The 14,774-nt window shown below is 38.6% G+C and overlaps 1 protein-coding gene across 14 annotated transcripts in view; it reads right to left on the bottom strand.

Moving 5' to 3' along the window:
- The window catches only part of tun (N-terminal glutamine amidase tungus), a 155,124-nt gene that overhangs the window by 63,663 nt on the left and 76,687 nt on the right, over positions 1-14,774 (bottom strand). For 13 of the 14 annotated variants that reach the window (XM_071662479.1, XM_071662482.1, XM_071662477.1 and 10 more), the window contains exon 2: positions 680-998. The exons of the other annotated variant lie outside the window; for it this stretch is intronic. In XM_071662479.1, the coding sequence (XP_071518580.1) occupies positions 680-798 (119 nt within the window). In that variant the 5' untranslated portion in view covers positions 799-998. The remainder of the gene's footprint in view (positions 1-679; positions 999-14,774) is intronic. 14 annotated transcript variants of the gene reach the window in all.

Here is a 14,774-nt window from a genome sequence, read left to right as displayed (position 1 = left end):
GAATTATGAATTTGTAAAGTTTTGCGGTACTCACCTGTTTTGGGTCACTGTGTACCCACCACGTGTGTTTATAACAGCTCATGTAGCCCTTTTCTTCCGCTTGCAGGTTTGCTGTTGCAAGAAAGTCATTTATCAGGTAAATCAATTAAATGACTTCTTGCATACATTGTTGCACAGAGTTTCACAGGTTTTTGTAAAATTTACCATGGCTTTCCAATTCCACTGCCTGTTTATTCTATGAAAATAAAGAAACTCGTGCAATTTTCATCGAACTGAAAGTATAGCATTTGCATTTTTTGCCTTATCAAAAAAATGCATCCCCTAAACTTGGTGCAAACAATTGAAGTTCTATTTTCTTTAAAATAATCTTCAATTTCCTCTTCACCTGCCTAAACAAAATATCCTAGGAAAATCCTACCTATAAAGAATGTAAAAGAACAAAAAACAGTACAGTCCTGCATAATATCACTGGAAAAAAAATCATGCACCAGTCCTCAGTTACTAGGTAAGCAAGCATGAGATGAGAAAACCTCACCAAAAATATCACATCACACTCTTTGTCCCATTAAGCTTCACAGCATCCTGTCATGCAAATCACGTCTAATAGTCTTGATTTCACATTTCACCTCATCTTGTCATGCAAATCATTCCCACAATTCTGACTTCATATAGGACTTACCAGTAAAACTGTGTGTATGCACATTCCTCAGCTGCAGGCACGATGGTTTTCACAGTTTTGGTAACAATGCGCCTGGAAGGACTATCATTTGCTTCAGGTGTCTGTGTCTGAGCTGCCATTGTCACAAGAATGTTGTGCGTTGGATGGCAACTTGCAGGAAAAACTTTGTGTTTACAGAGCCCAGATGATTGCAGTAATATAATGTTTAAGTACTGCTGATGCACTGTTCCTCATTAACTCTTTGGTCCCCAAGCCATTATACTAAACTCAGGCCTTATACACTACACTTGTTATTTCCTGAACCACCTTTGCACAGGCACTTTGGTAGAAAAAAGATGATCATTGAGAAATCACATACTGAAGATCCTTTGTGAAATATTGAGCATAATAATACATGTGAAATGTCACTGAACTAATCTGCAAATTCTGACAAAAGACCAGTAATTATGAGACCTAAAAAAAATGGTAACATAGGTTACTTACAATTTTCACTGTGCTATAAAATAACATGTTTTGAAAACTGAAAAACTTTTTCTCTCTGAGATGGTGTCCCATGAGAATGAGATATATTCTCTCAGAATATAAAGGTCATCTTCTAACCCTCAATAAATCTGGTTAGGAAATAATAACCCTCACTCACCATTTATCAACCACTTATTTTTGATCTAGTGGCTTGCTTATTCTGGGCCCACTCTCAACCAATTAAAAAACCACAACCAGGTTGATGTCATCTACCTATCAAAGTTCATCATCTATGGATTATAGGAGCCAACCCAAGAGGCAGTCACAGGAAAGAAATAAAAAGAAAAGCAGGATAAATGGTCATGGAACAAATCCTTGGAGAAAAAAAAAGATTCTTTACTCTCAAAACCTACATTTCTCTCCATTATGGTCTGTCCTGTGAGTAAGAGACCATACCTACATGAAGGAAGAGGGTTCACAGAAAACTTTCAGTTAAGACTAAACCCAAAGCAACAATAAAACCTTTACTGGTGATTGAAAAGCTCACTGGAATCTGCTTCTCTTGAAGGAGGAACCCCCATAGCCAAACAGAATACGTCTACAATGTCAAATTAGTAATCATTAGACAGGTGAAAAAAAAAAATCATCTCCTCAAATGAAAGGTTTCTAAGGGAGGCTAGGTGCTACCTCCCTCACATCATATGCCATGGTTGAGCTACTCAAATGGGTTCTTAAATCCACAGAGAGGTATTCCATACTGAGAGGGGTTACAAGGTTCCAGGATGTATAAATAAATGGTTCCTTCAATAATCTTAAGTGAAGTTTAAAAGGTTCCAAAGATATGCATGATGGTCTCTAGATATATCCTTCCATGAGATGACAATATGGCTAAAACCTCATTCTCAGACAAAAATCTACGGTTTGGGTTTACCATCACCCTGGAGATTTTCATTAATCTACCATCTTCCCTCTCAGAGCATAAGGCTAAAAGGAAAACGAGTTTTCAAAGGAAAATACTGAAAAGGTAAACAGCCAGGAAAAGATTTAAATTGCAAAAGACCTAACACTTCTAAAAGCTCTCAACTTGGTTAAAGTGAAACAACAATTGGTCTCCCAAGAAAGAAAAAGCAGAGAACATTCTCCCAATTTGGGCCCATCAAATCAATTCCAAAACCCTGATACAGTGATTCTTAAGGAGCACTCTTATACGAGGACACAATGTTACTATCTTTGTTCTTGTCAAAATATAGGCATGACAAGAACTCAATCCATAAGGATTCAGTCATGTCTTGGACATCTGATTCCTCATGGAAAGACTGAAAATTTTCCAGATCAATTGGCACTTTTTTTACGCAAGCGTAAATGTTAAGTTAGAGGTCATTTGCTAGGAATTCCCTAAAACTTTGCCTGCAGAAGTTTTTGTGAAATTTCTTGCATGCTAATTTCAGGATATTAAACTTAAGTGATCAATGTCAAGCAAAAAACTGATATGCTCTAGAACCTAATGGTCCATTTGGAGAGCACTGCACAGCTGAAGGTTGCCAAAGTTGCTTAATCCACCTGGGGCTATCGATGTTACTAAACTTTAGAAAACAGCTGTCAAGAATAACTTTTTCTCGAAAATGAAAAGCGAGGGGAAAAGATAAATTAGGATCCCATCATTCCAATGCATGGATGAAATAAATATTGCAACTGCCTTTATATCTAAAACTAGAGGAACATGTCAAAAGGAATACACTGGTTCTAGTGACAAAGAGATCCACTTATACCAATTGAAAGCATCCTTCCCTAATGATATTTCTGCTGACATTATGAATGACCTCAAAAAGGCATCTGCCCAGATATTATATGCTCCTTGGTAAAAAGGGTCTTAGAGGCCTTTGGAAATAGCCAGGGTAAGAATGGTTTTCCATCAAGTGCCTTAGTCATCAAGCAGCAAACAGCCACTTAAACTACAATGATACCATTCTAAATCCTATCTCTAGCCCATACATTCCTAATCTCCTAAAAAAGGACCTGAAAAATAAAACATGGGAAAGAGAATAAATGAGAGAGAGAGAGAGGAGAGAGAGAGAGAGAGAGAGAGAGAGAGAGAGAGAGAGAGAGAGAGAGAGAGAGAGAGAGAGAGAGAGAGAGAGAGAGAGAGAGACTTAATTATGCTAACAACAACCATCCATCTTGTTAATTTGTTATATAGTATTCAAACACCACTGACAAACTTTTTGTTGCACAAATATTCCATCCACCTATAAATCTTTCAATATTACCACCTATACACCACTTAAAAATAATTGCATGGCCTAGACTAGGGCACATGGGTGGTTAAATAAACAAATGGACATTCTAAGAGACAGTAACACTTGAAATAAAACAATACATGTAAATCCCTATAAATACATAAGTACATACAAAATACAGTATCTTAAAAAATTAAACAAGACAAAGATAGGAATACTCTTCTTATAATAAACTAAATAATAAACATAGAAAGACAGGTAAGGGATGCTGTACCGATTCATGGTAAAGAAAAAGCTAATCTGATAGCAGCAAAAACTGACAAGAGTACAATCCCTAGGAAGTCAAGCTGGAATTCAGGAGGTTAACAACAGCCAAGTAGCAGTAACAGATTATCCAACGGCAGGCCCAAAAGAAGCCAGTAGCCATGATCATGACTAAGGGTTGCCCGAGTGAAGGCTAGAGCTCCTTCACCAGAATTACTGATGCTTGGAAGATACTTACCCTCATATTCCTAAAAAATATATCTCATGTTAGTGAGATAGGCTGTCGAGGAGAGACAAATGCTCTTCCTATCATGTAGATTGCTGAATGATGAAACTGCTTAGCAAGCTGTACGATTTCTTAATAGTAATATATATAACACCACACAGTACCACAGAACCTTTAATTACAAGCTACGAGTGCTACATCTCTCCTTCAATGTGTCTAACTAAATAATACAAGCCACATTAACATCCAACTGCAGGTTTTCTTTTGCTGGTGCTTAATTGCATTATCTTAAGAGCATCTAATTTTCAGTCACTGTACATACAGTTCATATGATCTAAAAGTCCTCAAGTAAAATATAATAGTAAAATATAAGGGGGAGAGGGTTATTATTTCATGTGTGGCAGGGTGGCAATGGGAATGAATAAAGGCAGACAGTATGAATTATGTACGTATGTATAAATGTACATGTGTGTGTATATATATGTATACGTTGAGATGTATAGGTATGTATTTTTGCTTGTGTGGACGTGTATGTATATACATATGTATGTGGGTGGGTTGGGCAATTCTTTCGTCTGTTTCCTTGTGCTACCTCTTTAACGCGGGAGACAGCGACAAAGCAAAATAAATAAATATCATATGCCTTCTCCAGATCCATAAATGCTACATACAAATCCATTTGCTTTTCTAAGTATTTCTCACGTACATTCTTCAAAGCAAACACCTGATCCACACATCCTCTACCACTTCTGAAACCACACTGCTCTTCCCCAATCTGATGCTCTGTACATGCCTTCACCCTCTCAATCAATACCCTCCCATATAATTTACCAGGAATACTCAACAAACTTATACCTCTGTAATTTGAGCACTCACTCTTATCCCCTTTGCCTTTATACAATGGCACTATGCATGCATTCTGCCAATCCTCAGGCACCTCACCATGAATCATACATACATTAAATAACCTTACCAACCAGTCAACAATACAGTCACCCCCTTTTTTAATAAATTCCACAGCAATAACATCCAAACTCACCGCCTTGCCGGCTTTCATCTTCCACAAACCTTTCACCATCTCTTCTCTATTTACCAAACCATTCTCCCTGACCCTCTGACTTCGCACACCACCTCAACCAAAACACCCTATATCTGCCACTCTATCACCAAACCTTCAAAATACTCACTCCATCTCCCCACTTCACCACTACTTGTTATCACCTCCCCATTAGCCCCCTTCACCGATGTTCCCATTTGTCCTCCTGTCTTACGCACTGTATTTACCTCCTTCCAAAACATCTTTTTATTCTCCCTACAATTTAACGATACTCTCTCATCCCAACTCTCATTTGCACTCTTTTTCACCTCTTGCACCGTTCTCTTGACCTCCTGCCTCTTTCTTTTATACATCTCCCAATCATTTGCACTATTTCCCTTCAAAAATCGTCCAAATGCCTCTCTCTTCTCTTTCACTAACAATCTTACTTCTTCATCCCACCACTCACTACCCTTTCTAATCTGCCCACCTCCCACCTTTCTCATGCCACAGGCATCTTTTGCACAAGCATTCACTGCTTTCCTAAATACACCCCATTCCTCCCCTACTCCCCTTACATCATTTGCTCTCACATTTTTCCATTCTGCACTCAATCTCTCCTGGTACTTCCTCACACAAGTCTCCTTTCCAAGCTCACTTACTCTCACCACTCTCTTCACCCCAACATTCTCTCTTCTTTTCTGTAAACCTCTACAAATCTTCACCTTCGCCTCCACAAGATGATGATCAGACATCCCTCCAGTTGCCCCTCTCAGCACATTAACATCCAAAAGTCTTTCTCTCACGTGCCTATCAATTAACACATAATCCAATAACGCTCTTTGGCCATCTCTCCTACTTACATACGTATACTTATGTATATCCTTTTTAAACCAGGTATTCCCAATCACCAGTCCTTCTTCAGCACACAACTCTACAAGCTCTTCACCATTTCCATTTACAACACTGAACACCCCATGCACACCAATTATTCTCTCAACTGCCACATTACTCACCATTGCATTCAAATCACCCATCACTATAACCTGGTGTCATGCATCAAAGCTGCTAACCCACTCACTCAAATGCTCCCTAAACACTTGCCTCTCATGATCTTTCTTCTCATGACCAGGTGCATAGGCACCAATAATCACCTATCTCTCTCCATCCACTTTCAGTTTTACCAATATCAACCCAGAGTTTACTTTCTTACACTCTATCACATACTCCCACAATTCCTGCTTCAAGAGTAGTGCTACTCCTTCCTTTGCTCTTATCCTCTCACCAACCTGACTTTACTCCCAAGACATTCCCAAACCACTCTTCCCTTTTACCCTTGCGCTTCGTTTCGCTCATAGCCAAAACATCCAGGTTCCTTTCCTCAAACATACTACCTATCTCTCTTTCTTTCTCATCTTGGTTACATCCACACACATCTAGACACCCCAGTCTGAGCCTTCAAGGAGGATGAGCACTTCCCGCATGACTCCTTCTTCTGTTTCTCCCTTTTAGAAAGTTAAAATACAAGGAGGGGAGGGTTCTAGCCCCCCCCCCTCCTGTCCCCTTTAGTCGCCTTCTACGACATGCAGGGAATGCATGGGAAGTATTTTTTCTCCCCTATCCCCAGGGATAAAATATACACATATACATATACACATACATAAATGCCCATACACGCACATATACATTTCAACATATACATACACATACACAGACATAAACATATATATACACATGTACATATTCACACTTGCTTGCCTTCATCCATTTGTCGCTACTCCGCCCCACAGGAAATAGTATCGCTAACCCTCGCTTCAGCGAGGTAGCGCCAGGAAAACATACAAAATAGGCCACATTCGTTCACACTCAATCTTTAGCTGTCATGTGTAATGCGCCGAAATCATAAACATGTTTTACATCCTCTTATTGTTACATGTGATTATGTGTTATGTGAAAAGACATGTAACAATTGTTCTTTGGGCAGGATATTGATTCTTAGTCAACTATCAATTTACTAATATCTAACTATTATGCTTTGTATTCCCTTTCATATTGATATGAGCCAGAGGCTATTCAATAAGCAGCAAAATGTTATCTTTGTATTTCCCAAATGCTTTATCTTTCCATAAAAATCATGAGTGGCATGAGGAGGGCTGCAACAGATGCAGGAACTGAAGCCCTTGTGGCAGCATCTGAAGTGGGACCAAGTATGAGGACATCAACGATTAAGATGCCTTATAGTACAACTCAGTGATGAGGTGTAAACACCTGACTTAATTCTGTCAACCAGCTCAGTCACATCAGTTCCTGTACACAAATGGTGTAAGGCTTCTCAGATACAGACTGCATCTGACTGATGTGAAAGACTTGATATGCAGCTACAAGCATCAGTTTTTAGATTTAGGGTAACTACCTAAATATCTACTAAACTACGATGTAAAGAACTTTTATGTACATAAAACTGCATACCATACTGTCATTATCATAATCTGCATTGGAGTAATCGATAAAAAAATAAAAAGGCAAAATGAAAAGTTTTCTTCACCAGAAATCTGTCCCTTCCCCAGGAATATCTTTATCTCAAAGAGATAATTATATTCTGTAATGAATATTGGGTTTGAAATTTCTTCTAAAAAAAAAATTTCAGCTGTTCATTGACTTGGGTCAATTTGTGCCATTTATGAGTGAATTTTTCATAAAGTCTTCAATGTATAACTTTTCTCTTTCCGGTTAGGATATCAAGGAATTCTATTGTCAGATCTTGAAAATAATATCTACTTTTGATACTGAAAAGGTAATAGAAAAGCTCAAATCATTAATTTCATATTTTGGTGGATTATCTACACTTCATGTGAGCCAGCCTAAAACTTGATTATGTAGGAGAGGAGGTTAAGTGAATTACTACTAGTCAATCTCAGTGTTTCTCTACAACAGTGGTTCTTGCCCATTTTTTGTATGTGGACCACTTGGAGACACCCGCTGTGTCTGTGGACTACTTTTAGCACATATCCAATGTCATATCGAGTCTGAAATCACAATGAAAGCAAATAATAACACCCAAATCCTATTAATCTTCTGATTAATTCATCTCTATCCTCCTATGGACAACAGGTTAAGTAAGAACCATTGCTGTATAACATAAGTTAAATTTGTTTGTTTATTTTTCATCAGTTTGAACATGTAACTTCAATTGTCATGGGTCTATCAGTCTGGATAACTGGGGCAATGTTTCTGATTGAAAGGAGGAAGATGATGTTCCAGTAGCTAAGGCCTCTTTTCCTAAAGTTTAGATTTCAGCCACTGGCATGCACAGACATATGAATGAGTTTTTCTGAAGTGCCTCTACAGTATAATGTTTTATCAAAGGTCATAATTACGTTTATATGTTTACATATGGGGAAAAGCAGTGTGATTTCAGAAGTGGTAGAGAAAGTGCGGACCAGGTGTTTGCTTTGAAGAATGTATGTGAGAAATACTTAGAAAAGCAAATGGATTTGTATGTAGCATTTATGGATCTGGAGAAGGCATATGATAGAGTTGATAGAGATGCTCTGTGGAAGGTATTAAGAATACATGGTGTGAGAGGTAAGTTGTTAGAAGCAGTGATAAGATTTTTATTGAGGATATAAGGCATGTGTACAAGTAGGAAGAGAGGAAAGTGATTGGTTCTCAGTGAATGTTGGTTTGCGGCAGGGGTGCGTGATGTCTCCATGGTTGTTTAATTTGTTTATGGATGGGGTTGTTAGGGAGGTGAATGCAAGAGTTTTGGAAAGAGGGGCAAGTATGCAGTCTGTTGTGGATGAAAGAGCTTGGGAAGTGAGTCAGTTGTTGTTTGCTGATGATACAGCGCTGGTGGCTGATTCGGGTGAGAAACTGCAGAAGCTGGTGACTGAGTTTGGTAAAGTGTGTGAAAGAGGAAAGCTGAGAGTAAATGTGAATAAGAGCAAGGTTATTAGGTACAGTAGGGTTGAGGGACATGTCAATTGGGAGGTAAGTCTGAATGGAGAAAAACTGGAGGAAGTAAAGTGTTTTAGATATCTGGGAGTGGATTTGGCAGCACATGGAACCATGGAAGCGGAAGTGAATCACAGGGTGGGGGAGGGGGCGAAAGTTCTGGGAGCGTTGAAAAATGTGTGGAAGTTGAGGATGTTATCTTGGAAAGCAAAAATGGGTATGTTTGAAGAAATAGTGGTTCCAACAATGTTATATGGTTGCCAGGCGTGGGCTATAGATAGAGTTGTGCAGAGGAAGGTGGATGTGCTGGAAATGAGATGTTTGAGGACAATATGTGGTGTGAGTGGTTTGATCGAGTAAGTAATGAAAGGGTAAGAGAGATGTGTGGTAATAAAAAAACTGTGGTTAAGAGAGCAGATGAGGGTGTTTTGAAATGGTTTGGTCACATGGAGAGAATGAGTGAGGAAAGATTGACAAAGATGATATATTTGTCAGAGGTGGAGGGAACGAGGAAGAGTGGGAGACCAAACTGGAGGAGGAAAGATGGAGTGAAAAAGATTTTGAGTGATCGGGGCCTAAACATGCAGGAGGGTGAAAGGCGTGCAAGGATAAGAGTGAATTGGAATGATGTGGTATACCAGGGTCGATGTGCTGTCAATGGATTGAACCAGGGCATGTGAAGCGTCTGGGGTAAACCATGGAAAGTTTTGTGGGGCCTGGATGTGGAAAGGGAGCTGTGGTTTCGGTGCATTATACGTGACAGCTAGAGACTGAGGGTGAACGAATGTGGCCTTTGTTGTCTTTTCCTAGCGCTACCTCACGCACATGTGGGGGGAGGGGGTTGTCATTTCATGTGTGGCGGGGTGGTGACAGGAATGAATAAGAGCAGACAGTATGAATTATGTACATGTGTATATATGTATATGTCTGTGTGTGTATATATATGTATACGTTGAGATGTATAGGTGCATGCATGGACGTGTATGTATATACATGTGCACGTAGGTGGGTTGGGCCATTCTTTCATCTGTTTCCTTGCGCTACCTCGCTAACGCGGGAGACAGCGACAAAGTATAGTAATAACAATAATTATAATAATAATATTAGGTACAGTAGGGTTGAGGGTCAAGTCAATTGGGAGGTAAGTTTGAATGGAGCAAAACTGGAGGAAGTAAAGTGTTTTAGATTTCTGGGAGTGGATCTGGCAGCGGATGGAACCATGGAAGCGGAAGTGGATCATAGGGTGGGGGAGGGGGCGAAAATCCTGGGAGCCTTGAAGAATGTGTGGAAGTCAAGAACATTATCTCGGAAAGCAAAAATGGGTATGTTTGAAGGAAAAGTGGTTCCAACAATGTTGTATGGTTGCAAGGCGTGGGCTATGGATAGAGTTGTGCGCAGGAGGATGGATGTGCTGGAAATGAGATGTTTGAGGACAATGTGTGGTGTGAGGTGGTTTGATCGAGTAAGTAACGTAAGGGTAAGAGAGATGTGTGGAAATAAAAAGAGCATGGTTGAGAGAGCAGAAGAGGGTGTTTTGAAATGGTTTGGGCACATGGAGAGAATGAGTGAGGAAAGATTGACCAAGAAGATATATGTGTCGGAAGTGGAGGGAACGAGGAGAAGTGGGAGACCAAATTGGAGGTGGAAAGATGGAGTGAAAAAGATTTTGTGTGATCGGGGCCTGAACATGCAGGAGGGTGAAAGGAGGGCAAGGAATAGAGTGAATTGGATCGATGTGGTATACTGGGGCTGACGTGCTATCAGTGGATTGAATCAGGGCATGTGAAGCGTCTGGGGTAAACCATGGAAAGCTGTGTAGGTATGTATATTTGTGTGTGTGGACGTATGTATATACATGTGTATGGGGGTGGATTGGGCCACTTCTTTCGTCTGTTTCCTTGCGCTACCTCGCAAACACACACACAAAAAAAAAAAAATATTAATAATAATATACCAGAATGACAGTCATGTTTCTGGTGATCTGTTACAGTGGAATATCACATAGGCAATTGGAACCCATGTTATAAGGGTAGGGGGAGGGTATGTTCCAAACCACAAACGTTTCCAATCTAATTCCCATGTATGGACTATTCCCACAACAGCTTACCATCAGTATATCACACTCTATCCTGATGTTAATTAGGCTCAAAGTTTCAGCAACTGTTGCCATTTAACTAGCAAACTGGATGACATTTAGAGATTCATACAGAGAATGATAGTGATGAATTGAGGTAGATGGTGACCAAGGATTGGGATGGGGTAAAATGCATGGTTTGTCAAGCCTTCCAAAATAAATTGAACTACTTCAATGAATAATATCAATGTTTGTTGATGCATCTGGCCATTATATTACCTATTTCAACATCTTCAAATTAGGAAGATCTCACTTTCATTGCATGTTAAGAATATGAAAACTTAGAATTCCTTATAAGGTGACCATTAGATGCTAGAATATGAAAAGAATCTAATGTTATTGTACTTTAATATCATTATAAAGGGCATTATAACTAAAAAACCTTAATACTTAAATACTTCATTATTAACTGAAAATAATCTGGGAAAAATAGTCTTCAAATCTATTGCCATAGTAAAATTTAGTGCTATCTACAAATCTTAACACTAATTCTTGGATGGTGCTTTAATGATGCACCACTGTTGTTCTAGGGGGTCACCTATATTACAGGATAGCACCAGCTTCATCCCATCTCCAAGTTGTTCTTGATATTTCTTTTCTTAGACTCACCTGCCTTACTGCTACTTTAGTTAGAATATATCTAATCATGTATCTGGATACAATGATATTCCTTTAAGATCAGTTTGGGAAGTTATTCCTTTGTTCTGTATATCTTATAATGAACTAGAAATTAGCATATGAGAACAATATGTATTCTCCATTGTATATATAACTGGTAGAAAGTGAAGACAGAGTTACTGTAATCATAGTGCTGGAAAAGCCTTACTATCGGGCTTCTGCCAGACACAGGTAGTGCTAGATATGAAAATGTTAGTTACAAGAATATTTCCCCAAGATCCTTTGCTGAAAAAAGCCCTGTATTTCTGTGATCAACTACAACAGCAGGTTTATAATAACTGTAATGGTGGAAAAAATACATAGATCGAGTACATCATTAACCAATGGGTCTGATGCTGGTTCACCTTCAGGTAGCTTCACTTGCATCACTCATACAGTAAGATGCCTGCCTGATGTAATTTAGGTTTAGTTCACTTTAAGCCCAGCAACAAATTTTAATGATTCTGATTCAGCAAAGATCTTGAATAGATAATCTTTCTGAAACTTAATATCACAGAAATGATGGACCATTAATCTATTCTCTCATCAAATAAATATGCCTCTTACTTTGGGCAGTCATTTACATATGTCAATCTTCTACTGTAATCTTAGTATAACTTGTTGACATTTCACTCACTGGATGATCTGTCCACTGGTATCATGCCGAAAGTGGAAGTCATATCAACAGCATATAGATAACAGTAACATCATGAGGCAAGAGTGAATCATCAAAATGGCAAATGACAACTGAAGCTTAGCTCGGAAATGGAAAATATTGCTACTAAGTGGAGTGAATAGTAACTACTCTTGAGGTGTGAACTTTCAAAAAGCATAATGTCAAAAACTGTATGGCAAAGTAGTCCTGATACTCATAACTATGATAAGTATTTATACTGGGAGATAATGGAAATTCTATAAACAAAAGCTTTCCAGGCAATTAAAAGCTGGATAATAAAAATTCTTCTGCATCAAGCTAAAATGCATGCATATATATTGTTTATGGCAATAAAGAATTGGGAGTGTATATAAATTCAGCACATATATTTCTTGTAAATATCCAACTGCGTCCACCTAAATATAACAGGAACATTTTCAATAATTTCATAAAATCTTTGCTGCAACTTTCAGACAATTGTGATGACTCGGTCACAGAAAAGACACACAGTACTTGCGAACACAGCAACTAAGTTATTTAGGTCACCATATGATAATTATGGTAGGAAATCTTTTATGGCCACAAGAATGTCACACACATATTTTCAAGATGCATGTAACAAATCATCACAGTTTCAATTTAATTAGTGGACAAAGGAACAATGAGAAAAGATGAATACAAATTATTACAAAAAGTAGGTATTGTATTTAGTAATGCAGCTAAAAAAAATGGAAAATTTCAACCCAGTTAATTCTTGAAAAGATTCACTTGTAACCACCTTGGGACCTGGTTACTGCCAGAAAACAGAAATTCTGAAAAATGCCAGAAAACAGAAATTGACCACTTTAAAGGCCTTTGGGTGAACATTCTTACCAATTACCATCAGCTTGATTTTATGTTCCTGCAGCCAAGAACTGTTACCCTGTCTTTGGAATCCTTACCCCCAGATGGAGACTCCTCAGTATCTTGGGCAAGGGTTTTTCATGGCATATGATGCCAACAGAGGGCAGGTTTGTCAGCATTATACACTTATTCTGAGGCTATAAGAAATTAACAGTGTAAACAGATTGTATAATCAACTCTTCTTACCATTATCAATGGTTTCAGTGCCCTACACATGACAGCTAGAGACTGAGTGTCAATGAATGTGGCCTTTGCTGTCTTTTCCTAGCGCTACCTCGCTCACGCATGGGGGGAGAAGGTTGCTGTTTCATGTGTGGCAGGGTGGCAACGAGAATGGATGAAGGCAGCAAGTATGAATATGTACATATTTATATATGTATATGTCAGGGTATGTATATGTATGTATACATTGAAATGTATAGGTATGTATATGTGCGTGTGCGGGTGTTTATGTATATGCATGTGTATGTGGGTGGGTTGGGCCATTCTTTCGTCTGTTTCCTTGCACTAACTCACAAACGTGGGAGACAGCGACTAAGTATATAATATATATATATAGATTGCAACTACATTTTTTGGTAATATAATGGAGATGTGCAGCACCGCCCTGGTGGCAGATCGACAAACTAAAGGCAGCATATAGTGCCGGATTAGAGAGGTACAACCTATATTCATATCTTTAACATGTATATAATGAATCAGCAGTTTCAATTAAATCTATTGTTAACTATGAAACAAGCTGATTACACAAAATAGATACTATAAGTACTGTACACATAAATTTTCCATTATCAGTACTGTAATAAAAAGCCCCTTTTTGACTTCTTGGAGGCTGTATATGTTACCAACTTTGGGGGATGTGACAACAGAGGCACTGGCCAGCACTGGTCACTTCTAGTCATGTTCATGTCTCAAAAACTAGTGGAGGTAAGAGACATATCATGATAAAAGTAAACACATGGAATTTTTCAAAAATTCATTCAAGGTCAATATAATATCACAGGCACATCTCCATTATGTCAGCATAAAAATGTGCAGTTTCAATCTAACCCAATGATAATGGTAAGAAGGGTTGATTATGCAAATTACATATCCACCATGAGTTTCAATATAACCCAATGATAATGGTAAGAGGGGTTGATTATACAAATTATATACCCAGAGACAAATGCTTGACAAAAATACAAACATATGGCTTGCAAGTATGTTATCCATTTGGCAAAGTGTTCCTTTATTCAAAGGAAGTGCAATACCCTCTGCTCTTCATATTCTGATAGGACTTTCTGGTCCTTAGCTAAGAGTATTGCTAACAACTTCTGTCGCTCTACCTTTCCTTCACTTTTCCATTTCGACAGTACTATAGCTGTCTATCCCATAGACACAGCAACTCCCTTTGGTTCTCATTTCTCTCCTTACTCTACCTTGCATGGCTTTAACATTACTTCACACCCTGATGCTGTTACTAATCTTATGCCCTTCCTCATGATCTCTTTTCAAACTGCCCAAAACAAGCTTCTCTCCCTGTACACATATAAACAAGCTTGGCTTTATGGTCCTGATGCTATAC

Source organism: Panulirus ornatus, chromosome 6 (genome assembly GCF_036320965.1).
Source record: "Panulirus ornatus isolate Po-2019 chromosome 6, ASM3632096v1, whole genome shotgun sequence".
Classification (NCBI taxonomy): domain Eukaryota; kingdom Metazoa; phylum Arthropoda; class Malacostraca; order Decapoda; family Palinuridae; genus Panulirus; species Panulirus ornatus.
Note: the sequence above shows the minus strand (reverse complement) of the source record. Positions and strands in the feature narration are given on the sequence as shown.